The sequence below is a fragment of the Poecilia formosa genome, unplaced genomic scaffold (genome assembly GCF_000485575.1).
Source record: "Poecilia formosa unplaced genomic scaffold, Poecilia_formosa-5.1.2 Scaffold228, whole genome shotgun sequence".
NCBI classification, from domain to species: domain Eukaryota; kingdom Metazoa; phylum Chordata; class Actinopteri; order Cyprinodontiformes; family Poeciliidae; genus Poecilia; species Poecilia formosa.
Genome location: NW_006800167.1, coordinates 225,383 through 253,028, shown reverse-complemented (window position 1 = coordinate 253,028; position 27,646 = coordinate 225,383). Strand labels below are relative to the sequence as shown.

At 37.1% G+C, this 27,646-nt stretch overlaps 1 protein-coding gene across 3 annotated transcripts in view; it reads right to left on the bottom strand.

Annotated features, from left to right (window-relative positions):
- Positions 1-374: 374 nt before the first annotated feature.
- cadm2b (cell adhesion molecule 2b) overlaps positions 375-27,646 on the bottom strand; it is a 156,111-nt gene continuing 128,839 nt past the window's right edge. For 2 of the 3 annotated variants that reach the window (XM_016679963.1, XM_007568604.2), the window contains 8 exons: positions 21,253-21,405; positions 20,690-20,827; positions 15,110-15,268; positions 14,709-14,799; positions 14,363-14,541; positions 5,919-5,945; positions 1,386-1,508; positions 375-1,285 (listed from right to left, as the gene is read on the bottom strand). In XM_016679963.1, the coding sequence (XP_016535449.1) occupies positions 1,167-1,285; positions 1,386-1,508; positions 5,919-5,945; positions 14,363-14,541; positions 14,709-14,799; positions 15,110-15,268; positions 20,690-20,827; positions 21,253-21,405 (989 nt within the window). In that variant the 3' untranslated portion in view covers positions 375-1,166. The remainder of the gene's footprint in view (positions 1,286-1,385; positions 1,509-5,918; positions 5,946-14,362; positions 14,542-14,708; positions 14,800-15,109; positions 15,269-20,689; positions 20,828-21,252; positions 21,406-27,646) is intronic. The other variant, XM_007568606.2, reaches the window with a different exon arrangement.

Genomic DNA, 27,646 nt, shown 5'->3' with positions numbered 1-27,646 from the left:
CATTTGCCGTAATAAATGAAAAACACAAACAGACAAAATCTGTAAGGAAACATAAACTGTTTCACAGCTATATACATGGCTTGTGGCAAAACAAACTGGTTAGATAAATATAGAAAAAAAAGTCATGAGATGTGGAATACATTAAATAGTGTATATGCTAATATACAAAACATAATGTGCCAGGGATCCCAAGATTCAACAATATTGTTCACAAATATTCACGTTAGCAAAGTATTTTACAGCAATATCCACACATTAAGCATAGTTGTTGTTCAATAAAATTCAACATAATTAATAAAGCCCCACAAAGTCCACTCATTCAGTTTGGATTTTACATTAAATAGCCAACCAAAAAAACAAATATTCCTGATCCATTATGATGACCAAAATTTTTATTACACGTCAGACTCCATTTCTCCATCTAGACTCATTTTGAATCCTGAGACAAGATACAGTTCTCGTATTTTCCCTCTTTTTTTTTTTTTTAGTCCTCAGACTTTGTGCTTTAAAATTCCGACTTTCATAGTATAAAATAACAAGATAAAAGACAACTGAAAACTAATAGGTGTAAGAGCATACACCTTCATAAGAGGGAGGTGGTTTCTTTTTGGGACAATCACATAGATTGTGCTTCTATGTTTTGTTATATCAAAATGTCTGTCATGTTATGTCATACATTATGGCTATGGTAGGATAAAATCCAGGAGACATCCAAGACAATTGCTTAATTCAGAAAGAAAAGTCATATTATGTAAATGTTTCATAAACTGATGTGTTCCAGCTATTCTGTTCTCACAGTAAAACACTTTGAAAAGCTCAACCTTGACTGTCTTAAAATCGAGCACATCTTCTGTCCCTTCTGTGTTTAACAATTCTGCAGACAGTTATGTAAGGGAGCAGAGAAACCTGTTAATGCAGTCAATGAAAGAAATGCAGAAAAAACGTCTCGTTTAGGCACCAGAAAACTAAAATCTAATCCAACCATTAGTTTGTATTGATTACAAAAGGAGAACGCTATTTTAAAGTCAAGTTAAACCAAGCAGGAGTTTTCTGAAAAAAAAAAGATAAATGAGGAGTAAAACCCAGATCATGTTGTAACACTGAGGCAGCTCGAAATTGCATGTCTCTTGTTGAACATTGAAACGAAGGAGAAAGAAGCCAGAGGTCTAAATGAAGTACTCCTTCTTTTCCTCTGCATGCACATGGTTTCCCTCAGCGTTGATAATAGCCGTGTCGGCGTCGGGGGCATCCTCTGCTCCTTTGGCCTCATGTGTTAGATACGTTCCTGTAAATGTATATGCAGACAAATCAAAAACCCACCGGTGGAAAACCTCACAGCATCTTTTCATTCAATACAAAAAAAGAAAGCAAGTGACCTCTTTTACCTTTATGTCTAGCCAGATATCTTCCAAGAACTATTATCAAACACAAGGTGATGAAGACCACGACTGCAACAACCCCGCCGATTAAAGCGTGGTCAGGTCCACGTTGTCCTAAAGCATTAGGATCTGAAAGAAAACAATGAGAGAAGGCATGGATGCGAGGGAGCAAAATCAATAGGAAGATGCCACTGAGATGCCACAGAGTTTCTGACATTTAGAAAACTACTTGGCTGCAGTATGTATGCTGAAGATAATGTCAGATGTCGATTTTAAGGAGCTTATTTTATATTTTTCAGCCAGAAAACTTAAAAATCTTGAAAACAGCTAACCGTTCTTTAGAGCATACTTTTCTGAAAGCAAAACAGATTTTTGTCACGTCCGCTAAAACAGGAGGGCGCTGCCAGATAAACATAATGGGATTGGACCCAATGACTCTTTATGAAACCTCAAAGAGTTTTCTTGATTTAAAAAAACTAAAATATTGTATTGGGAATTTGGCGACAGCATGTGTGGTTTCGTATCAAAAACAGTGAGCTGCATGGAAACAACTTTGCCTTAGGATTATGAAATAATAGGAATCTTAGATTTAATGGGGAAAAAAAAATCTACAGATCCAGGCTTATTTAACTTTTCATGGACAAGTGGCAAGCTGTTTAAGGTAAGCTAACTGCAGACAGCCTTAAAGAAGAGTGGTAAGACACAGATAAACTGTCGTGGATCAAACAAACTTATTATATGTAGAGTAGTGAGACTTGCAAAAACAATGAGGTTATGTCAATCAGAATGCTGGCAATTTTTTTTTGGGCTTTGAAGTACAATTTTTGACAGAAATGGTTATTCTAAACAGCTAAACAGTGGTTAGCTACAGGCAGACTGGACTCATGACAGCACTTCTTAAAATCCTTCAGCTGTCTGCCAGATCGTGGGGTGAACAAGCTTCTGCTCCTAGACAACAGTTTTCCTGGCCTCCTCGTCCTCATTGAAGAAACTACTATACAAGTCTTCACTTTATGAATATTTTTGGCGTTACTACTTTTGTTTTGGGTGGACATTGGGCTCTGTACTGATGACTGAGTTTGAAGTGTCAAATTCAACTTTAAATTGCAGTCATAAACGTAATAACCAGAACTCAACTGAAGAAAAATGTTTGTAAAATTGCTGTGTGCCTATTAAACCAGTGACCAAAACAATGAACAAATCTTCCTGAACTGCACAAATAATTTCAGATGCAACCGCAAAAACCTCTATAAAAAGCTGCCATAAAGAAGAAATGCTTTAATTTTGCCAGAGTTGAATGTGCTCATTTTATACTTCTTGTTTATTGATAATTTTTTTTTCAGAAAAGAATGCGCATTTAGGTTTCTGAGCAGAAAACGAGCACAGCATTTTTTTCAAGCTTCAGTATGATGCCCCCGTGTCCGTCCTATTATATACCGAGCGCCTGTGTCTTTATGGTGCACCTCTTGTGTTCTCATTATCTCAACCTGATAAATAGCCATGGCTCATGCTCAGTTTTGCAAAGTGACCCTGGGAAATGACGGTTATATTAACAAACCCTGCAAACACAAAAGATTTTTACCATCCCAAAATACAAAACTTGAAAGGATGAAGTTGTGTGTCATGCTTCTTCTTTTTTTTTATTTTTTTTTTTATCCCATGCATTTTAAATACAATACAGGGACTCATGAGCTGCAACATCAGGTTTTGAGACAATGATCACGTTCCAAAGTAACCTGGGTTTGGTTAGATGTTGATGGGTATAATGATTCGTACCAATGAATCCGCTGTCAGCAGATGGCATAAGCAAATGTCATGTGACATGTTCACATTCACTCTCATCACTGTGGTAATTATTGTTTGGCAGTTCCTTACAAAATACAAACTGGAATAGGCAACCACATGTACCCAAACATGCTCTGTCAATGTAACCAATAAATCCTTTCTTATTTTTATCCTGAGCTAAAATGAAAAGCAAAATTAAGAAAAAGGCCACAAAAACAGCAGAATGACATGTAATGCATCACAGAAAGCCACAACGGAAAACTAAAGAGTGCCAATACCACGAAACAGCTGATGGGGAAACTTTTCTAGCTCAGATACCAGTTCTACAGAAGTGCACTTTAGATTTTTTTTTTGTTGTAATTAATGCAATGTTTATTTACACCAACTATCTGCATGGATGATGCTATATTAATTTGTCATTTATGATTATTTTATTTAGTCTTGTACAATATTCAACCTCTGTTTTTAAAAACACAAATCGGATGAATAAGTTTGAATTTGTGAACTTTTTGAAATCGGCACAGGTAAAAGCAGATTTCTTTGTACAGCGTGAATTTCTTTCAGCAGGTGTGCAATCTCATCTGAACTCTGGTGTGCAAACAAGTAAACATTGGTCCAAATGCAAACATGTATCTCAATTTGATTATAATTTACAATGTTGAGGCGTTGCAGAATTTTTTATTATTAGTATTTCTTTTATCACTGGTACATTTGTCTCGTGTGGAGAGCGGAGTGCTGAAGAATCTTCTGTGTTCCACATTATGGATCAGTAGGGCTGGCTTCAAAACAGACCATCACCATGGTACTAACACCACCACATTTGACAGTGTTATTAGGCTGTAAGTCTTACTTTAACTCCTACATTTTTCTCATCATCTCATCAAATAGCTCATTTCTATCACTTACAAACAAAAAACTTTACTCTAAAAGACCTCTGACTTGTCTATGTAGGCAATTGTAGGTTTCATTTGCGCATAATTAAAATTATGGTGCGGGAGCTTCTTCCTTGACTGGCACCTTCTCAGTCCAAAGCGACGTTAAGTTTGATTCATCGTTGACAGAAACACTCCGGCAGTTTTTAAGTTTAAGGTGGCTTGAGGCTGAGTAGGTCCTGGAGTGTCCTTGAACATCCTCACCTTTTATCTGAGGATGAGAGTTTGGATCAGGTGCTAAAAACCTTCATACAAGTGGGTGCACCAACAAGACAATGATCCCAAACACATGAAAACTGGTTTTGGAGTGGATCAGACTTCTAGTATTGCTTGATCTCAGCCTTTTTTTTTTTTTTTTTAACAATGTGTGGATTATAATTAAAAGCTGAAACTATGCTGGTCAAAGAGTTGTGCCTAGAAAAGTGGTCAAATATTCAACAAGAAGCATGCCTGAAGTGTGGCAGTTTCAAAAGAATCTGTGGTCAGATTGTAACTTGCTGAAGGACATATGACCAAATATGAATGGGAGTGCACTGCATGCACAATTTTGAGCCTTGCAAAAATGTATGCTGTGTCAGCATTCCTTTCTGGGTATATAATGTATCATGTCCAAAAGTAATATGGCATTCTCCAAGAATTGAATTTTTGTTCCTGAATTTAAATATTAAAATTATTTTTTTCTCTGCTAACATCAGATTGTCATGCAACTTTCTGACTGATACTTTAAGGATGTTCTAACAGCATGTGTTAATTTGGCATATTATTGAAAGGATTACAATGTAAAAGTGATATTAACACAGTGCTTGATTTTTTCAGTTAACTTGATTAGAGAGCTCACTCATTTTGTTATTTAAAAGACATTTGAAAACCATTTCCTTAAAATACCGCCTTTCATAACGACGTCACTTAGCGACGGAAATTATGGTGCTATTACATTTCCTCAAGTACTTTTCATAGCACTCCATTGACAATAAAGCTTGGCTAATTGCTTTACAATGTATATTAAGCACCAAGCAAGCAGTACTAATGTGACAGTCTGAGGCATCGAAAATTTCTTGGCGTCGTTCTAACATGAGCAGCATTCCATCTGAGGACAGTGAGTCACTGCTGTTGATTTGGCATATGCCACTAAATCTCATTCTAGAGTCGCGGATGATCACAAAAGAGTCGACATATGCTACTACAGCAGGAGTGGCATGACACCAGCCACTTTTGGTTCTATGCATCTCTTGGAAAACTGCAGTCACTTTGGTTAAGCCGCTTACAAAGAGACTAGCAAATTACCTTGCAATATTTTGGCTGATCTGATATTAAGTGACATTGAGAAAATAACCCTTTTGTCGTACTAATTTTACTGCCCATTTAGTTTAAACCTGCAGCACTCATATCAGATATGATTAAGCGACAAACACCGTATCAAGCAGATTTATGCAAAAAGAACCTAACGCATTGTCAACAGAAATGTCTCTGCAAAATTCGTAACATGAACAGACTCCACAAATAATTTATGAATTTCCATTCCATTTTCGTATGCTCAATGAAACACTTACCAACACTATCACACAAAGGTCCACTTTTCCCCTCTCTGAGGTATAACTTAGTATGAAAAAGGCAAACCAAAATACCAACATGTTGTGTTATAACTTATGCAGTCCGTGGTATGAATAGAGAGAAAGCGTCTAGTGTCAGCAGAGCGAGCAACCATGCATGTTGATGATTTGGCTCATGCAGGGTGAGGCCATGATGTGTCCTGACCCAGAGCCAGTTCCAGCATCACACACACTAATTCTGGCTTGCAATGATCATCCATTGGGATATTTACCTGTTGTAGGCCCTGGAAAGTCTTTGGCTGTTGCCATGGTTGTAGACAGTGACAGCAGTAGGAAAAGATGAGGGGAACAACACCATGACATAAAAGGTGACCACAGGTTTCAAAGCAAAACGTAATAGCTTAGCATGATCTTGGGTTCTGGTTAATTGAGTGCGAAAGTGACAAAAAGGGAAGCTTGCTGTCGTGCCGAGCCAGAATGAAGAAAAATGATCCCCTAGGTGAGCAACAGAAGATTATGTTATATACATGTTCTTACATAACTCAAAGTACATGTTTAGTATTCTACCCAACATTAGCAATGAGGAATTAAATTCACGAGTTTCCCCTTCTCTTCATGGAACACGTGAAGCCTGTGTACACTCCACAAGAATCAAGAAATTTGTTTACCCATTCAAAGTTGGCAAGAACAATAGTGCTTCTTCTGTTGAAGGTATTTTAAACTTCACGAGGCACTCAGTTAAAGTACCCCAGGGAAGGCCAAGTCAACCATTTACTACACTCACAAATTTCTGACCAGCCGCCCAATGGTTGTCAAGGGCTACAACAGTAAAACGAACTGCCGGGGGCAACAACAGTAAAAAGAACTGCCATGCTTATGTGTCGAGAACAAACTGTGAGAACTTCAGCTCTGTGAGAAAGGATACATTTCTCGGTTCTTGCAGAATGCACAGGCCTTTAATCTCTTAGGAAACATTTCTTTATTGAATCCAAATTCTGGGTTTGTGCTATTCAGACAGAAGTGTGGTAGTTTTAAACCAACCAAGAGGGCAATTGTGACCTTGTCTGTTGGGTTGAAAGAAAAGTCTGAAAGGACCCTCACTGTTCAAAAGTTACCATTTTTAACCTACGGAATGACCTGACACATATTTACAGAACCTTTTTAAATAGGAAATATTAAAATATTTCTTTATAATAATGTGCAGGTCTTACTTGAATGAGTTTGTTTTCTTTTCACGTAACAATAGCATTTTACCGACTAAGTAGTGGACACAAGCTAGTGCTAGTGGTAGCTACTGTTAGTAGTGGCTAGTGCTAGGCATGATTAACAGTCGAACTTTGGACAAAGAATTGGCTATAAAGTTTATATAAACAGGTGATATTTTATAAAGTGTTTTATATTATAAATTACCTTCTTTATGAATATTCCTAGGAAGGCTCTCCTTGAGTTTGGGTGTGGAATGGTGCTGCTCTTGACCTGAATTTCTATTCCTTTGTTACATTTTGTTTTACATTTGAATTGTCTCATTCTTCTCTTATCATTTCTTCTCAATAAAGTAGTTACTTGGGCCTGATTTTCTTCACTGGTGGTCTTATGTCCAGTTTATCAAACTCAGACAACATACAGTTGGTTAGCCATCACCTCTTTTTCTGGACCTGGTGTGGCTCTTTCGATGTCCACTTCCTTCTAAGGTTTTTCTCTCAACATTCGTATGACTGATATATCCGCTGACTTTATGTTCCGGATAGTATCAAGTAAATCTATGGGATAATGTCAGGTTTTTCAGACCTTTGTATGCAGTCTTCTTTTGTGTTTTTATTCCAGTGCTATTTAAATTGTTGGAGTAGACTGGGTTGTGACTGAATGTCTGGGATCTCCAAGGCTGATCAGAAAAGCAACAGGACAGAGCAAATCCTTCTTGCATGCGGCAATAATTTGTGCAGAAAGCAGCTTTCAGTGGGCCTTTAGTTCTCTTCTAAAGTCCAATTGAGAGCTGGATTAAAGCTCTCAGTGTATGATGATTTTTATTTTTTATTTTTTTTTGCATAGCAGCACACATATAGTCTTCCTTAGTCATAGGCAGAGAACAGATTCATCCCTCTATTTTTATGGTCTTGAGTGACTGTTCAGTCAATCTGTGCCTGGGGCTTGGTACCTGCATATTTCTTTGAATGCTATGCATATGTTTTAGGTCATATGCCTACTTATCATTGTCTCCATAACATATTTTTAAAGAAAAAGCTTTGATGTTGTGCTGAGGACATAGTAACTTGACATTTTTTTCCTAATAATTAAGTTCCAGCATTGTGAACTATGAACTATATTCTAAAGCTGGCATGCCTGGAATGGAAGACGATAAACGCACTGGATGACTGATTCACAAGGCTCTTATTGGCTCGGATACTACTTATTTATGCACATTTCTTCTGAGAAATAAAAGTGGTTATGTCGTTGTGACATTCTGTGTGTCTATGTTTCTCTTGTGCAGCAGCGCTGGCATTCAGTTTCTCTGCCCCCTCTTCTTGGAACAGCTTCCAATGTGAACTGAACATGTCAGAACTTGTTTTACTTAATGCTTTCCACTTCATCTTAAGAAACCACAAATGGAAATCCTTCAAACAGTGCCTGTGTTTTAAATCTTAAACTGTTACTGTTTCAATTTTAAATAGTTGCACTTCCTCTGTCAAATTGACTGGACTTTATAAATTTTTTTAATGTTTGTTTTGTTTTGTTATTGTTGCTTATTTGTCCTGTCCACTCCTAATCTACCATGTATTGCAAAAACTATTCTTAGCACGAAAACTTTTTTCACAATTTTGCATATTACAGCCAAAAATGTCAATGCATTTTAATACAATCTAGTGACAGAGCTATATATTGTATGAGAAAATTGAAAGGTAGAAAAATAAAGAATAGATTATCAGGAAAATCAGGAAAATGTGACATGTATTTATTTATTCAGCTCCCTGGTAGAATCAGTTTTTTTGCATTTGTAGCTGCAGTTGTTTTGAGATCTGATTTATACATCTAAAGTTGGAACTCTTATCCCCATTCTTCTCTACAAATCAATTTAAGCTCAAACAGGTTTAATAATATTTGTGGAAACCAAATTTCTTTCTATTTTTACAAAATAGATTGAACAGAGCTCCTTAAGATGTCCAAAGGTTGAAATATTATTTGACAACTTAACCCTGTGTTAGATGATTTTTTTCACATTATTTTCACTTTTCACCACAATAATCAAATTTTTATTTACAGAAAATATAGAAAAGGGATGCTTTTTTTAAAGTTCTTCATGCTGGCAAAGTGGGCGTAGATTAAAGTTGTGACAGCAAAGTTTCCTTGTAAACCCTGTGGTGGACATTATTGTTTTAGGTTTACTATAGGTTCCTGATTCCAAACATGTAAGCCATTTTTCTGGAGTTGCTAAACAGCATTTCCAGCATCTTGATTTTCTTTGCTGCAGTCGATTCAATTTTGCAAATAATTTGAAATGGTTAAAGTAGTCTTGCAAATGTTCCTTCAACATTTTTGACAAATCCTAATGACAAACAGAATTCATTTCACTAAAAGCATCAGATAAAAACAAAACCTTTGGCTGTTTACAAGTAAATGTGTCATTGTTCCAAAGAAAGCTTATGACTTGTTTATCAAAATGAACTGCATCTGAAATCTTTCTCCATTATTTATGTTTTCCCATTATAAGACAAAAGCTGTTTTGACTGTCAAGGTAAGCATTTATATTTTGCCTGCAGAGTGCTCTTGTGGATCAGTATGAAACAGCCATGCATAATAAACACTACTGCACTAATAACATTCAGAGATATAAACCAAAGCTTGCACATGGATTATATGATTTTGGCAATCATTGTAGCACAAGTGCATGCTTATTGATTTGTTGAGCAGGTAGAAACCCTTCAGCATAAGAACACTCCAAACAGCTTGAGTTTTCTATTTTCCGCCTCTGCAAATATATTTTTATTTGTGCAGTCATTTGTGAATATTAAATAAATAATGTGGTAACTTGCTCCTGTAATATCTGAACTAATCTGGAACAGTGTAATAAAACAGTTCTGTGTACAAAAAAGGGAATGCGAAAAGGAGAGCACATTGAATTCATCATCTGAAACAAGTCTATTTTCTAGCTCATAGCTTGGTTGTTAGCTCATCAATCATCAAGTGTGTGCTCAGTATCATGTTTGTGAGTGCATGAAGAGTTGGGGGGCCTTGGTGAGGGTGTAAGTGTCCCTGTTAATGCCGCTCTGAGTAAACTGATGATGGAATCTCTGCATTACAAAAATTAAAAATTGACAAATGGAAGGTTGGTCATGTTTTGAAAATGTAAAGTTACTGGAGTCAATTTTATAGGTCAGCACAAAAAAAGAAAAAAAAAGTTTTATAGATTTTTTGCTTGTTTTTGTAATAAATAATGTTAATTCCTGAGAATTAACATGATTAATTCTCATAATAACGTTAAACCAGTAGTTTTCCAATGGCCATTTCATTTATTAGAAAAAAAAAACAATCTAGCATTATGTAAAACAGTGATTGCCCCCCCTTGAGTTTTCAAATCCAGCTCAATTATTAGCCGATCTGCAGAAAGAGGAAATCCTTTAAATAGTGCCTGAGAACATGAAGCAGTTTAAAATGAGACAACATCTTCTCAGAAAATGGATAATTTGCTGGATCTGTAAAACCATGAATTCTGCCCCTGCCCTGAAGAACAATGTCAGGCTATCAGTTCATGACCTTCAGCCCATTCCCAATGGGTTATACAGCAAGACTCAGGAGACATGACCTTTAACAAGCTATTCAAGCTTAAAAACCCTCCAGTGCTGCTGAATTAAATAATCTCCATACTTTGTCCACTTCAATTCAAAAGACTCATTGCCAGTTATCGCCAGTGCGTAAGGGAAGTTGTTGCTGTGTTGAGGATGGCACAACCGGGTATTAGATTACTTTTCCACATGGGCTTAGTGTGGCTTGAAGACTGATTTTACCCTCTCAATCTCAAATTATTATTTGTAAATTGTGTTTCGGATTTACCCAGGTTCTCTTTGTCTGATATTAACATTTGTTTGATGATTTGAGACATTTAAATGTGGAAAAAACAAGTATGTTTGGAGCAAATACTTTCAGAAATAGAAGAGTTCTGGGTTTATTTAACACACATTCAAGTCTATTGAGATGGAATTGTATATTCAAAAAAACAGAGTGATATGACGGTAAAACGTAAACGACTTCATAGGAATTTCATCTTTATTTAGGAAAACTAATTTTTGTGCAGCTTCAAAGTCTTGTATCCAGTGTCTCGTACTGTGCTTGGGATGGTTTATTAAAGGCAGTATTTTCAGACAGTGATAAATTGTGCTTGATGGATGACATTTATGGCTCCTCGGCTTCCCTGTCATTAGCAAATTAGGTTTAGAGGCTGAGATGATCCGAAAAGACCTGGCAAGAATTCAGCTCATCACAATGTAGCCCTGAAGAATGAGTGTCATCATCAGTGGAAATGAGTCTGTCAAACACATCTTTTACCTGCTTGACTCAATTTTTCATTTTTACAAGTAACTAGGACCTCGGTGTGCGAGGGTTACCGAGAGATGTACTTCACATTTCTTTAGTTGACTGTGAGACTTAAAAAGCTTCTGAACATATAAAAACCTTGTAGTACTAGTAAATTCAATAAGTAAAAAAAAAAAAAAGTCTGAAATACTACAAATTTTTAAGCAGCCGCTTAGCTACGAAATGTGACAAAAGACTCACCAAAGGGCAGCAGGTATGATAGGATAATATAGACCGTACTTTGTCCTCTCTCAGCATACTCTTTGAATAACAGAACAGAGCACAGAGATAACATGATTTGAAAGAAAAATAGTGCCACTTCTTTATCCTTATCCTAAAGCCCTCCCAAATCTCCCAAAGATCCTGCTATGCATCAAGTAATGACCTGTGAGGCGAGAAACTCCCCTCCGTCGAAAGAAGTTCTCCTCAAAAACACAGTGCTCTTGTTTCAAATTTGTATTCATTGATTAATTTAATAAAACCTATAAACACAATAGAAAGGCAGTGATGATTTATTTCCTGCAAACATAGCATCTGCTTTTTCAACCCAGTGATTGTCTTGGGATTGGAATGTCTTTTCCTGAACCGCAACTAAGCTAAATTTTACACCCTCATCCTCCGATATTGGACTTTATCAGAGCCGTTTGAGAGGAGATTCTTGCGTACAAGGTTTGGCAGTGAGCCAAGAGAATTGGGCTGGCCATCACAAAGAGGTACACAATAATAACTGTTTAAAATTAACTTAGAATGTTCTTTCCCACAGCTATGTTAAAAATAATGATGTAATTACAAGGGAGCCTTTGCATTTTACCTTGACAACAGCACACCTCTGCTCTCCACTCAATTAATACAACATAATCAGATGATTCATGGCTTGAATGAGGTCTTCTCTAAACATGTGGGTAATGCCTTTGTAAAATTATTAAAAAAAAAAAAAAAATGTAGGTATGTCTCGAGTAATGGATGACCAAATTTTATTATTGAATGAGATTTTCTAGCAATTTTAGGTTCACTATTAAATAAAATAGATAAAACAGTCTGTGTTTCAGATTCTGAAGTGTCTTTACTCAAGGTACTTTATGTTTTCCCAATACCTGACAGTTTTTCTAAATACATTCTGTACACAGCACAAAATCTTTTTATTAGGCAATACATATTGAGATACAGAGCTGAATAGAAATATGCTTGCCGTCTTGTAGGTTTTGGCTTTTTTTTTTTGTCCAAAATGAGATGTTTTAAATCAACACACAAATTTTCGTACTGCATAACACCCACTTGTGAAATCATGAATTAATTCAGTTTCAGTCCACACACTCCGGTCTGATTATTGGCTGACCTGTAGAATCAAGAAACTGCTTAACTATAACCCATCTAACAATAGAAAGTAAGCTGGAAGATCTCAAAAAGCAGCAATGTCCGAATCGAAGGATATTCAAGCACAGATGATAACATGTATCGCTATGAAAAGGATTGAAAAGCCATCTCTGTGACTCAGGGACGCCAGTAAACTACATAGTGAGAGGGATTCTTCACAGATGGAGAAAACTAAACAGTGGTATACTGTTTAGTTTTCTCCATCTGTGAATAATATAATATAACTCCACTAATATAACTGACAACTTATCCAGGAGGACACAAATGAATCTTGAACTACATCTAATGTTCTGCAGGCTTCATTTCCTTTCGTTAAAGTGATTGTTCTACTCAATAACCCAGACAATAGGAAACAGACTAGGTAAACCAACATGTCCAAGAGAGAGAAAAAGGTTTTATACCAACACTTAAACATGGTGGTAGCAGTGTGATGGGGTGATGCTGCTTTAGGACACGGCTGTAATTGATAAACCCATGAATTCTGCTCTTTATTAGATAACCCTAAGAGTGAATATTTGACAGTCAGTTCATGACATCAAGCCCAAATATACTTGGACTGTACAGTAAGACAATCACCAGTCTCATCCCCAGTTAAATGGCAAAGAATTTAAAAAAATAAAAATACTTGGGAGTTTTCTAGCAAGAGCCTCAACTTAACCCAACTGAGGTGTTGTGACATTTTTGTGACATTTCACAAAAACTTTTATCCTTGCAAACTCCCCAATATGTCTAGATTGAACAACTCTGTGAAAAGTATTGGGGTTAAGTCCTCAGCGATATAAAAGCCTGATTGTCAGTTATTAAAAAAACGTTTGACAGCAGTTGTTCATGTCAAAAGTGACACAATCAGAAAATTAAATTTTGGGGGCAATTACTTTTTCCACAAAGGACCAGAATTGTTTATGCAGCTCCCCCCCCCCCCACCTTATTTAACCATAAACATTTGAAAACTGAATTTTATATTTATATATATATTTTTACTCAGATTATCTGACGTTACAATTGACCTGAATTGAACTGGAACATTTAAGTGTGACAAATAAAAATCAAAAGCAGAACAAATCTGGCAGAGAATAAATACTTTTTCACAGTGATTTAGATGCTGGTGAAAAACTCTAAATGCTCACACATTTAAATGTGTTATTCACATATGACATGGTGGAAGCAGAACAATAATTAGGTCAGTTTGAAATACATTGAGTGGGCGGTAGAAGAGAAATGACATCCTACAATATCACACTTATTAATAAACTACTAAATTAAACCTCAATATATTGCTGTCCAGTTTTAACCAGACCAAGAATACTTTATGGCTTAATTTCTCAAGATTGTACATTTTATGCCTAAAATAATCTGTGGCTTAGTTATATATAAAATATTTAAGCTAAACAGTTTAAAAACCTTTCCATTTACAGGAAACATGAATTAATAGTAACTTACAACAAGGTTTACTTTTATTCAATTTACTACATTTCTTTATTACAGCATATTTTTAATTATGTACTTTTTTGTTTTAAAACTTTCAGGAGCTTTCAAACAAATTCTAGGAGAATTTTCTCGGAGAATAAAAAAGCTTTTCTATCAATAAAATGGGAGTTGATGCTTACCAGTAATCTTTTTCTAACAGTTTTATTTCTGTTTTTCTTGTGCTAGGTAAAGACTTGCTATACTTCTGTTTTTTTTCCGTTAATAAGTTATTGATATGAAGCAGTAACGTGTCATTAAGCAAAACTTTTGATCTTAAACAACAAAACAAAGCCTTCAGTTAAGTACCCACCATATACAAACAGAATATATTCAGCAAAGCTGGTCCCCACATGGTTGCTGGCCTCACAGCGATATGTGCCATTGTCTGTTTTGTTTAGTGTCGTGATGGTCAGCTCTCTGCCCTCCACAATCATGCGCTCAATGTCTGGCAGCTCTCCTCCATCTTTAGACCAGAGCACTGGTTCAGGTCTGAGGAAGAAAACACCAAAGAAAATCCTGTAGGTTGTGTTTTTTTCCTAAAGGTTTTCTAATTAATAAGCTACATAAAGGAGAGGCAAGGGCAGAAACGACACCTGAAATGCAGTTTTTGAAAGTGAGCAACTACAAATTGTAATTTTGAATGAAGTCAAACTTACATTGGGTTGCCTATGGAGACACACTCCAGTTTGAAGTATTGTCCTTCCTGTGGAATTATCAGTGAATGTGTGATTTCCAGCTGAGGAGCATCTACAAAAAAAAAAAAAAAAAAAAAAAAAAGACAAAGATTCAATAATGTAACATGACTGAGTGCAAAACAAGCTTTAATGCTAACAAAGCATAAAGACAGTTAGCTCTTTACCCTGTGGGTAGCCTTAGCTTTAGTTTGTATCTTTGTTGTATGTTGGAAGTAATCCATCACCTGCAAGTTAATCCTACACTAATCCATAACAAATGCAGAGCCACACATGCAGACATAAATGTAAAATCCAGCGTTCTCCTCTCTGTATTCATTTTCAGTGCTTACACCTAATCCGTCTTCACGGATTATGATACTCACAGTGAACCTCCAGGACCTCAGTCGTCAGGTAGGGTTTGTACAGAGACACGTGCTCCACACTGCAGGTGTAAGCAACGCCATCATCCCGCTTGTCCACCTGGAACAGGAGGCTACTCCTTACTGTGAAGGATTTTCCTGTAGCGTTGACCTCTGTGGCGCCTACAGTGAGAGAGAAACGCATGCAAATTAATGTAAAGAGCAATTGTTGAATTTGAGTTATTGGCGTCTGTTTACATTGAAATGCAGTGCTGTGTAAAAGTGCTCAGAACATTCAACTTTTCTACATTTTGTCGCTTCACGACTAACATCAACAGATTTTACTTTGATTGTGTGTGATAGACAAACACTCTTTTACTGTAGGACTGACTTTATGTTCAGGGTCTTCGTCCAGCAGAAAGGTGGACCTCCAATACGGCATCCCATTCCTGCCAAAACCCATGAGTAGCATATTAAGTAATCAAAACAGTGCTTATTTTTAATTGAGAGAGCACATAGCTCTTTATTCACGGGCCAGGATAAAAAACAACCTGCCAAGAAATAAAACATGTTCCATCCACCCTTCTGTAAGAAGGTAAGGTGAGAAAATGTTTGTTTTCCCTTCCTCTTCCTTATCTTCTTTGTCTTCTTCATCCACCTACGCCTCCTGTTCTTTTTCTTGTTGTATTAGACCAACTTCGATGTTAGCACCGCATTTGAGCTGAAAAATCTGACCTATCAAATCAATCAGGAGAGTTACCGCCCCTAACTAACATATACGCCCTCTAAACGGAGAGCGAGTGCAATTTTCCGGCAAGGGCGTAAAGATGAGTGAAAGCAGTGCGTTTTACTGCTCTCTGGGCCACTGAATAAATATAAATGTGATGACAGTTATTCGCTCTCTCAATTAATAAATGTCCTGTCATGCTTGCGTAATTAACTCCTTTGGGTTTTTGGCAGGATTGTTACATCAGACTCAAACCCATTCTCAAGTCAGTAGCAAGTTTTAATCCAGAATTTCCCGGTATGTGGCTTTTCCCCACTGACGAAAGATACTCCCACGGCATGATGATGCCACCTCCATGTTTCATGGTGAGAGAGATCCATCAGGATGTTAGTTTTACACAAAATATTTTACAAGTTGTCAAAAAAAGCGCTTTGTTTCTTAAGTTTTCTGTGTCCACTAAATCCGCATGCTGTCTTCATAAAATAAATTACTTTTTGTGTTTGTAATGTTACAAAATAAAGAAATAACAGCGAAACAAAACTTTCCTTGTTAAATTGTTAAAAAGGGAAATATTAAATTATATTTCAAAACTGTCAGTTGTGGAGAAGAACGTTGCAGTGTTATTTTCCTCTGCATCTCCTTTGAGAGAGAGAATCTTTGGCCTCTGAAACTTGAGGCGAGGAAGAGAGAATGGAGAAAAGAGAGGAATGTGAGCGTTGACTCGGTTGGTTGAGTGTGTTTGCTCCTCCAGGACCATCTCTCAAACATCCCACTCAAACAAAAACACACACTTCACCAGAAGACTGGGGGGAATTTTTGCAGTTGTTGTCACACTTTCACATATTCTTTTATTTTGTTTTAGTTTCATTCGCAGCTGTTCACTCTTAAAACAGTTCTAGATGCTGGTTCTGGTTTTGGTTGACTTTTGAAGATTTGCTCCATTGTTGTTGCATCCCAGTTTGAAATTTGAAAAATTTCTGCGTAGCCTTCACCCAACACTTAATCTGGTACTGTCACAGATCTCACTGAACGAAGAAAAATAAAAATTACATTTAGTTAGTGGTATAAATAGCATGAAAATTTGCTCAGTTTTAATTTTTTGTGATATGCATCACAAAAAACTAAAATAGGTTTAAAAGACTAAGACCTATTTGCAATGAAACCCAGACCAACAACACCCTCATAACTTGGGCTGATCTGCCCCATCACGTACCACTGCAGCTGCAGTCTTTTCAGCACAACAATTTGGAATTTTAAAGACTTAATATCCTTTACAATATCCTAATTTCTTAATGAAAACCAGTTGTATGGAGATTGTCCTTTGTCATATATTGAATTATTACTAGATAAATCACTATTTTAAAAGACCTAAGTGCTTAAATTCACAAAATTATTTATTTCAGTTAATAAGAACCCGAAAAAGCACACAAATGCTAAAGTAATAGCAAAAAGCCTCCACAATTAAAAAAGAGCAAAATGACAAGACTTGTATCTAAAGAATATTGAATGTTCTGAATTTTGCCTATCAGTACAGAGATAGTAAAGGAAGTGTCTCTGCGGCATAAAACAGAAATCTCTGCAGTGTTTACTTTCATTTTGTCAAGCCGCCTGCAGCATTGGAGCTGCAACAGAGAAGCTGTCAGCCTGTTTCAAGGCGGCTGCTGGCATCGCCAGAGAGCATGTCGTGCCAACTTTCGTAAGAAACAGGAATGTGCCCAGGTACATCTGCTTTCAACCAACGCCCAAGAGGCCAGAGGATTGAAATTCTGGCAAGTTTAAGCACGCCTGTAATCAGAACATTAGTACCTCAGCGATTGACTTAAAAGATGTCCAAGACCTTATGACCAAAACTAATTGTGAAAGATCTTGTTATACGGTATTTCATTTGCTGTCCATTATAAGCAAGTTGGGGTACATTGTCTTCTTGCCCTACTACACTTTGTGAAGTGGCAGGAAAGAATCCAGAACTCCCAACTCCCCGATGAGTAGTTTTCCATTTGGCCTTATATAAAAGTGATATAACTCAAAAATGATAAATGGTGATCGGCAGCTACAAAAAACAACAACAACAAAAAAAAAAACAGTTCAGAGTTGTTGGGAAGATGAATAAAACCAAGTACAGGATTTACTTTAAACTGAGGTGAACATTTCAGGAGTCCAACCATCCTAATCTTATAGCTACAATAAAATGGTTAAAATAATTAACCATATATAATATCAAAGTATTGTGGTAAATTGGGTTGAGAATTTGTGATTAGACATTCAAATTATTCTTCAGATCATCTCTCCAACCAATCAGACCAATCTTAAAATATTTTGAAAGAAGGTTGCAAAAAGGTGGGTTTCTAGATGTGCATGGCTGGTAGAAACATATCTTAAAAGACTTGAAGCTGGAAATGCAGCAAAACAGATCGACTCAGAAAAGGGGAAGTGGTGGGCTGTTTGGATGAAAGTCAGACTTTTTTTATTTGTAAAACCTCTTTCTTTCTTTCTTACTTCACAATTATGAACTGCTTTAAGTTAATTTCTTTCATGAAGTCCAAATAAATAATCTGAAGTTATATTCCTTGGCCTTGTACACCACATAATATCACTCTTGCTCTCTTTTTCCTGCAGCTGAACTGATCAAAGTTGAATTTCATATAAAACTCGTGATAACATGATTTCTCATTATCTGAATTCAAATGTCTTAAGAACTTTCCTCGCCTTGAATAGATAATTGGAATTCCATCTGTTTGTCACAAAGGAAAGGAAACTTCGTGTATGCAAACGGAGTGATGGTGGGTGGATTTTTAATCAGCAGATTACAATTTGAAGCAGAGCTGTCATTCAGTGGCACAAGAAATTTGTATTGCTCTGCACCCTGTAAACAAATTACTTGACTCTGGATGACAGTTGCACTTTGAGGTTTGTAAGGCTGTGCGCTTCTAATATACATTTTTGAAAAACAAATCATCAGAGCATGAAATAAATATGACATCTTTTAGCTATTACACCTGCAGTCGTCTTGGAGCAATAGAGGCTGGTCTCCCCCACCCCACAGGGACACATTTGATTGACAGCAGACACTGGTGGCAATGATCTTCCACAGAAGAACCAGTGGCAAAACATGCTGCTCCTAGCATATATGCACACCAAAGAAAGCTTTAAAGCGAAGCCTACAAAAGATTTAGATCCTGGAGCACTGATTGACATTCCCCATCTTTGACACTTTGACATGGAAATTAGGTATTTAAGTCAAGACCTCCAGTCTCTGCAATGTTCTCTATCACTCTTTGTGAGGTGCACACAAGTCTGTTTGCCCCAGCGGCATCAAACCCGGTGCACCCAAGTAAAACTAATAAAACATCTGTACACAAGACACCAGTCTGATGCGGATCCGTGGCGCCTGATTATTTTTAGAGTTATGGGGATTACTTATCCCAGACGTACGTACCGTTTCAATCTTTAGATGTGCAGCAAATTCAGTAAAAGTACGTCCATATGCCAGTATAGATTTCTGGGGTTAAATGATTTATCCAAAAGTGCATTTTATAACTCTAAAGTACAAAAGAGATCATCTGAGTGCCTCTGGAGATGGACAGCGTGTCTGGTTGTGTTGCTGTGAGCCAGCTCTCCACTGGCCTTTCAGGAAGCTACGTGGATGTCATTCCAACAGAAAAACTTCATATCCCAGCCCTTTTCCCATCAATCATCGTGCCATGTTGGCCAGACACAGACAGAACCACCAAGAAAAAGCTCTCTGGTGCAAATCTTCAATAAAGAGCAACTGTCACACAGAATCTCCACAGAAAGCTCCATTGTATTAAACATCTCTGTACTGCAGCGCCTCTGTCATTAAGCTGGGGACCAACTGGTCTTGAATCTTTTAGTATTGAATTTGCTCGTGTGTTTTCTTTCTGCACTTTTTCCAGCCGCAGAATTGCTTTTTTTATTTATTTTTTTTATTTCATGTTTACAAACCTTTGCAGCTCAAGTAAATAATGCTCTAATATTGCATTTCTTCCCATCTGATACTATAGCATACATAATTCTGATTACAAGCTGAGCCAGACTTCCATGAAGTTATTTGCATACACATAAAAAAAAGCATCTTCTAGTCACACACACTTTTGCATTACAGCAATAGAACATTTGCAGGTGCTACTCAAATGTCAACATTACTTCATCTCATGCTAAGCTATGCAGACGCTCATCTGCATTGATGAATATTCACTCACCTTAGTAGATCAAGTCCTATAAGTGGTCCCAATTCAAGATTGCATGACATATGATAACATATATTCTGACTAATTAAGAAAATAATTAATCAACTATACTATGTTGTATATAGAGCAGTAACCTTCATCATTAAAAATGTAAAAATAGGAATAAACATAAGAAACTGTTTCAAACAACTCCAGTTATTATTTATTATTGATACGGAGGTGATATGTAAACCTGGAAGCTGAGTTCTGGCAATTAATCAGTTTGAAGTAATTTGCATGTGCAAAAGAAGCTTGTGCGAGTTGATCACAAAAAAAAAAAAAACGATTTTGCCCAGGGGTCAACATCCTCATAAATTGGCCCCAAGCCACTGCAATAGTAACTTTTTCCGCCCAAAATCCATAACACAACATTGTACAGCTTTCATTCTAAAACACAGTCCACAAAACGGGGCCACATCATGCGCTTTAAAATCTCCCATATGTGGCCAGTTCTGTGACATCTGTCAGCTTACAAGGACAGCAGCAATGCCCAGACCAGTGTAACGGAGCATGAATATGAGCACAAAGGAATTGCAGCAGTTGAATGACTTGACAGTATGAATGTCTCCTAGAGAGTGCAGGTTGTAAGAGAGGATACAGTTCTCTGTTAAATCCATATCACAGGCTTACCTTGGACCTCCTTGTCATTTCGGAACCACCGAATGTTGGCAGCAGGTTTGCTGCCTGATGTGATGCATGTCAGGGTGATTTCGTCTCCCTCCATGGCTGGCTTGGTAAATCCTGTGATTTCTGGCCGACTTGGCACTCCTGTGGCGCACCGGAGCATAAACAAGATTAGCATTCTGAATACATGTGGAGCACTAATTTGCTAATTGCTACTCATTTAAGTTTAGTTATCCATATCGTCCTTTGATAACATCACATGCATCATTTCCAGGATTCTTTTTGCAACTGGTGCATCCTTTTGTTTTCATTTAGTTAAGACTATTGAATTGGTATAAAGCTCTTTATCGGCTGCAGTACATCCAAAATGCTGTGCCCAGAGACCTTAAAACGCCTTGCTTGTTCCCTGCATAAAGGAGAATTTAAAATCTCATTGTTTGCCTTGTTGGTTTCTTGGATATACTCCTGTATATAATACTTATTGATACCATAATTAAGTTGTAATTTAAAGTGTGCATTTGAAAAATCGAGTGCAGAAGGACGCATGTGGAAAAACTGGTCACGCTCACCTAAAACAGTGAGGAAGGCCTTGGTTGTCTTGACAGGCATGGTGAAGAGTGAGCATGTATACTGGCCCTCGTCTGACAGGCTGACGTCATTGATTCTGATGGTGAGCTCCTGTGACGTGGCTCGGACAAGCTCAATTCTGTGATCCCTCAGAGCTGACAGGAAGGAGAAACAGAATGAAAAAGAGCAGAGAGAAAAAAAAAAGACACATCTCACTGATTAGGAAACCTATATAGACCTGGCAACAACTGCAGCTGTGGAGATACTGTGCAAGATGTCTGTAACCTTTACCAGAACAATGCTGAACAAACTGTGTCCCAACCTATTTCAAAAATAGTTGTTTCGCTTTCTAGGCTGACAAGCTTATTTACAATCACGGAGAGTAACACAAAGTGTCAGTGCAGCGCACTGAAGTGGAACAGCAGCAAAAACTTAGTGCCCAAGTTATAATGTTTATTTTAATTATCAATTACATTCTTGGTTTTTATTTATAACTATATAGTAACTGGCTCTGCTTGCGTCATTTGCTGTCCCAGTCAAAGACAAAAGTCTCCAAATAAAGTGGTAAAAAGCAAATTTATTTCCTAAACTCGAAATTGTAGAACAATAGCAACGCAGTAATTCATTAGTGTCTAATAGGCAGACACAATCTATAGTGCTAGTCCAAAGTTTCCATCCATTCATTATGGGCATAATTGTGATACCAATTTTTGGTGTTTTGCAACTAATTTTTAATGTTCTTTTACAGGTGTGAAATCATGGAAGTCACCAGATCCATTTTATTGGGGAATGTGTGCCAAGATATAACTGCCAAGCCCCAGAAAAATATCCCTGTCAAAATCTGTGAAAATATTTAACACTGGATTTAAAAATTAAACCAGTTCTTCAAGGAGAAAAACGGCCCAAATCCCAGCAAGTATCATGAGATGTTTGGGGAAGGATATTTAAAATGTTTGATCCAAGTTAGACAGTTTAAAAGACAATTCCATGAAACACTAAGGAAGTGTATAAACCTCTAAAGTTGGTGAGGGTTTCAAAAAAATCTTACTGAAATTGTTTTTGCCTTTGATAATCATTTTGATAGTCCTAATTGAACTAAAACAGAAAGAAAAACAGTCTGGTTTAATTTCAGACAATGAGGGAAAAAAAAGTTATTTTCTCTTTTTACAAAATGTTTGTCAGCATCTTGTTATACTACTAATTTGAATATTTTCTCTATAAAAAATATTGGTGAATCTACATACAAAAAGAAAGAAATCAAAACTGATTTTTAAGTCTGAGCAAATCTACATCTACTTTTAATGCTCTACGTCCTTGATGGAATCCATCACTCATTGAACTACATCTAAAAACCAACAAAAGCTAGATGTCTTAACTGAGTAAGGTCAGCCTGTACCTTTTATCCCTTTTTACACTATTAAATTCAGAATAACCTTCTTCTTCTTCTGTATGAGTACAAGTGAGCAACCACAGAGGGCAGGAGGCAAAGTGGCTTCATTGAATAAATTACACATTCTTAATCCTCAGTCCCTTTAGGCCTGGCCAGCTCCCTCCTGGGATTTTTTTCTCCCCATTTAAGGTAATTTAAACTCTGTTGTGCTGCACTCCAAAGACAAAATCTGGCAAAATGAAGCAGGAAGGTTGCTGATTAGGATTTAAGACTGGTGGTGGGTCACAGCTGGCATTTGATTTCAATGATACAAAAACAGCAGTGATGTAAATTACAGCAAAATGTAACGGGCTGACATGCTTATTAGGTTTTACACAGAAAATAGATAATTATCGGAAAGGCTGCTCTTTATCCTTAATTACATGTAATGATTGCTATCATATAATGACATGCACTTAAAGGGGACCAAAAGACCAATGCCTGGAAGAAGTTTCTTAATGGAGATTTAAATTTTTATTTTGAAGAATAAAGAGCAATGTAAATAAATTAAATCTTCAAGCAATAATTCAAATTTATTAAAAAAAAAGCCTCGCCACTGGGCAGCCAGCTCATTACTTGCTACGAGGTTTGAAACAAACATTTGATAGTCCTGCTGTAGCAAGCAGCATTCTGAAACAAAGCTGCTGTTTGTAGTTAAGCACCCTCACAATGCAGCCCAAAGGCTTCGGCAGAAAGCAGCAAAGTCTTTGGTGGATCCACAAGCTGGAGAGGTGATGAGGTCTTAGCAAACGGTGCACAGCAACTCAAGATATGGAATTATGGCCTGGGAGGATCAAACCTGCGAATGAGATGATACGCTCGTCCCGGCCTATATCCCTCTATCTCTGCAACACACGGAGGAAAGACGGAAAGAAACAAGCCAAGCCTTCTCCTTCCCAACTCCCCGCTCCTGGAAGCACAAACACCTTTTTGAGATGCTGGTAAATGTTTTGTGTGTTCTCCAACGGATTTGTTGATGGAAAGGTGCTGTTTTTGTTTTGCGATGAACTGCCAGTAACTTGTAAGCTTTTGCATGAAACCTTTGCAGTTTCCTCCAGTAGGTGTGATCAGCATGAAATGATATCTGTTTCAACACATTTCGTAGCGCCGTCAAACGAGGATTAAAATGCCAGTGCAACTCCCCAATGCAGAGCACACTCCCCTTGGTCTGCTGTTCCAATAAAAACAGGTACCATTTTCGATAATTACAGACGCAGGTTCAGTCTTGTGCCATTTGTAATTTTGGTACTCCATAGTGGCACATGCAGTGCCTAGTAGAAGTATTCATGTTTTTAACACGTTGTGGTGTGCGTTCGCATTCAGTTCCCCTGAGTCATTACTCTGTAGAGCCACCTTTCACTGCAATTACATCTGCAAGTCTTTCGGGGGTTGTCTAGACTGAAATTGTGTTTGCAAATAGCTCACAGCGCAGAGCATCTGTTCACATCAGTTTTCAAGGTTTTATCTCAAGTGGCTATAGGCCTGGACTTTGAGTAGGCCATTCTAAAACACTAATATGCCCTGATCTAAACCATACCAGTCTAGTTGTGGATGGATTTCTGCAGCTCCCCTAGAGTTACCATGGTTTTCTTAGCTGTTCCTCTGCTTTTGCTCTCCTTCCTCAGCTTTTTGCCTTTGATGGACTTGTTATTTTGCAACTGTGCCAAATTCTTTTAACTTTCAGATGACAGATTAAACAGTGTCCAACTGAAATCTTTGGATATGTTTTTAACAAATATCTGAGGCTTTCGCAGAACAGTAGAATTTAGGAGCATACAGAGCCACACACTATTTCCATTTTTTTTTAACTTCTGAAAACAGTTGGTGGCACATTTAATTGTAAAAAAAAAAAAACATGTTTTTTTAAAAGTGAATTCACTTAAACCACCATTACACTGAATCATATTTGCTTAGCACTTAAAATCTGCATAAAATCCATTAAAGTTTTTGGTTCTGAAGAGAAAAATTTAGAAAAGCTCACAAGAAAATGAAGGCACTGTGAAAAACATGTCATTCGACAGAACTACATTGGTCTCAGAGTTTACAGAACACAATTTTCCCAGGATCTCACAGGTGTAGTAACATGTTATTCTCAGTTTCATTGCATGTGCTTGTCATTGGAAGAATAAAGCTAAAATCTCTCATATTCTACTGTCATCAACTTTAAAAAGACCCATTATCAATGTCTGCTGTTCAATTGACGCTGTGTCTGTTTTTAAATACCAAAGAGTGACCCAATGCAATACAGACGGTTGATAATTTCAAGTGACATTTAAAGCTAAAAGGATTGAGCTCATTTTCTGTAATTCATGAACATCACATTACTATTCAGGACTGAAATATATCCAAATGTCAGTTGCTGAAATATTGAATCTCATAGACAAAATCCAAGAAAAGCCGACTAAAAAAAGGGTGGCGTTGACCGACGCTATTTTGCTGAAAAGCCAATGACATTAAAATCAAACGAGTAAAAGCTTATATTGATCGAATAAAATGTACAACTCAAAAACAAGTATTGCTTGTTACTCAAATATCATACGACCGGGACAACAAACTACTAGGAATCCAATCCTGACAAAGGGCCCAGGGTGTGGGTAGATCCGTCACAATCAGACCCAAATGCCACGGCTGACAAAGTTTTTTTTTTCCAGGTACTTTGGGAAATCAATGTGATGAAAAGGTTCATTTCCCCCAAACCCTAGATAGCTCTGCTACTGTTCATTCTGCTTAGGCAGAAACATAAATCTGCACCCTGCCCTTGTGTTTGCTCCAGCCTTGTAGCATGGCAGCTAAATGACATGGCAGGAGTGCATCTTTGGTGATGGAGGCCTTCCCAAGGTTGTCTCAGATCAGTTGAACTTATTGCCCCGGTTTGCATGTAATGTTTTATTTATTTTTCCCCAACAGAACTTGGCCCTACCTACCACAGTACCTTTTAAACCATTAGTGCCCGTAGGATTGTTTTTCTTTTTTGCATTTTGTTACAGGATAAACTTTAATTTTTAAACAAAACAAGGAAGAATGAAATCATGCTTTCCAAATTAAGTTATTCCAGTGTGAAAAGTGTGGGGCTTATTTATATGAAGTCATTTTGACTCTTTTAGCCCCAAGTAAAATTCCGCACAACAAACTGCAACCTATTTAGGTAAAAGTCCACCTATTTGTACTTTAACTTCATTGTTAAGACAGCTGTTCAATGACGAACACAAGAGAGGACAAAGCAAACATGTGAGCAAAAGTCTGTTCAGAGACTAAATGAAACGTTTTTTGCCTACATAAAATTACTGCGCGTCAGAAAACAAACACTATGACCACAACATTTCCATTATGAAAAGTATTTTAGCAGTGTTATGCATAATTTAATGTGAAGGTTTTATTTAACATCATGCATTATTCTGTTGGCTCACTGTTTTTATTTTATATATATTTTTTCAATTAAACCATTAAAGATATAACTTTTCCTATTTTAGTATGTCAAGAAAAAAAAGTATTCTAGAATATCAAAAATAATTAAATACAGTAAGAATGGCATGTATTTTGAGATTTCTCAAAATACATCTCCAGCAGTGGGGTCTGCTGGAGACAGAGAATCAAGAATATCAAAAATGACAACGTTCATTTTATTTTTATCACACAAATGTTTAAAAAAAAAACAACAAAAAAAAACCATTTCTAGCATCTTAAATATGAGCGATTTTCTAAGAGCCTAGTCAGAAAAGGTACATTTTAAGTCCATCTATTAGTCTTGGAGCCAAACAAAGAGTTGTCAGGTTCAGTCAAAATATTTTACATCCGTGTTCCCATGTCACCATTTTTACATGGCCCATTACCACTTTGAGCTAGTCTCGAAATGTGAAAGCACTAGCTGTCCTTCAGCAAGAACACAGAATCCTGGCAAGCACCCCCTGCCTGCTTTCCATCCATGGGCTCCGCTCTTTGCAATTAGAGGGTGTTTGCTGCTGGCTGTGCTCGCTTGGTGGCTGTGTGGGTGATTTTGGACAAGTTCCAAGTATATAGTGGTGCAGGCAGGGGGCTCTTCTGCACCACACATGTGGCTACAATTAACAGAAGGAAAGAGCCTTGTTCCAGAGGGCCATTGTCACTGCCTGCTCGCTCAGAAATCCCACAGAGCAGATGCTACTCAAATTAGACTAATTTTCACTGCTTGAAGCGGTTACACCAAAGAAGGAGGAAATCTTTTTATGGCTATACATACACCTGATTCAGAGAGAAGGCAAGGAGACTGAAAATATTTTTGTGTTTTTCAGATCCTTAACATATAAGCTTAATTGTACAATTTGAGGCCAATTTTTAATATTTATTTCAGCAATCCAGTTAAAAGGGGGCACAATCATTACATAGACTGATATTTTCCCAAGTGTTTTTTTTTTCTGATAATTTTGATGATTACACCTTACTGCTAGTGAAAACCCAACATTTTCAGAAAATTCTCGTGTTGCATAAATTACAAAATAATAGTCTGTTAATACATAAATGTTATGTATGGATATGTTATGGATATGTAAAGGTCTGTATTATAGTGGGGAACATGGCTGCCTTTAGAGATGCCCAGCAGGAAGTAACATAAACCCTCAGTAAAGATGGTAAGCCACAAAACTTCATCGCAAAACAAGCTGGTGGTATCCTAGTATTACTGGAAAGTTAATTGAAAGGAAAAAGTGTGGAAGAAAATTATTTTCGAGCAAGACAGCCTTGGAAGAAAAGCCTATTTAAATTGTGGGGGAGTTTACAAGTCAAGGTCTGAGATACAGGCTTGTTACGCCACTTCTGAACCAGATAAGTCATAAGTATCTTGTCAAGCATAAGAAGAAGAAAAAGACTGGACTTTTGCTTGATGGCCATCTTTCAAATGAAAGCAATTTTTTTCATTTCTGAAATGACTCAAATCATTTAACTTTTGTATGTTATTTAACTTTATTGTGTTTACAACTGAGTCACAAGTAAAA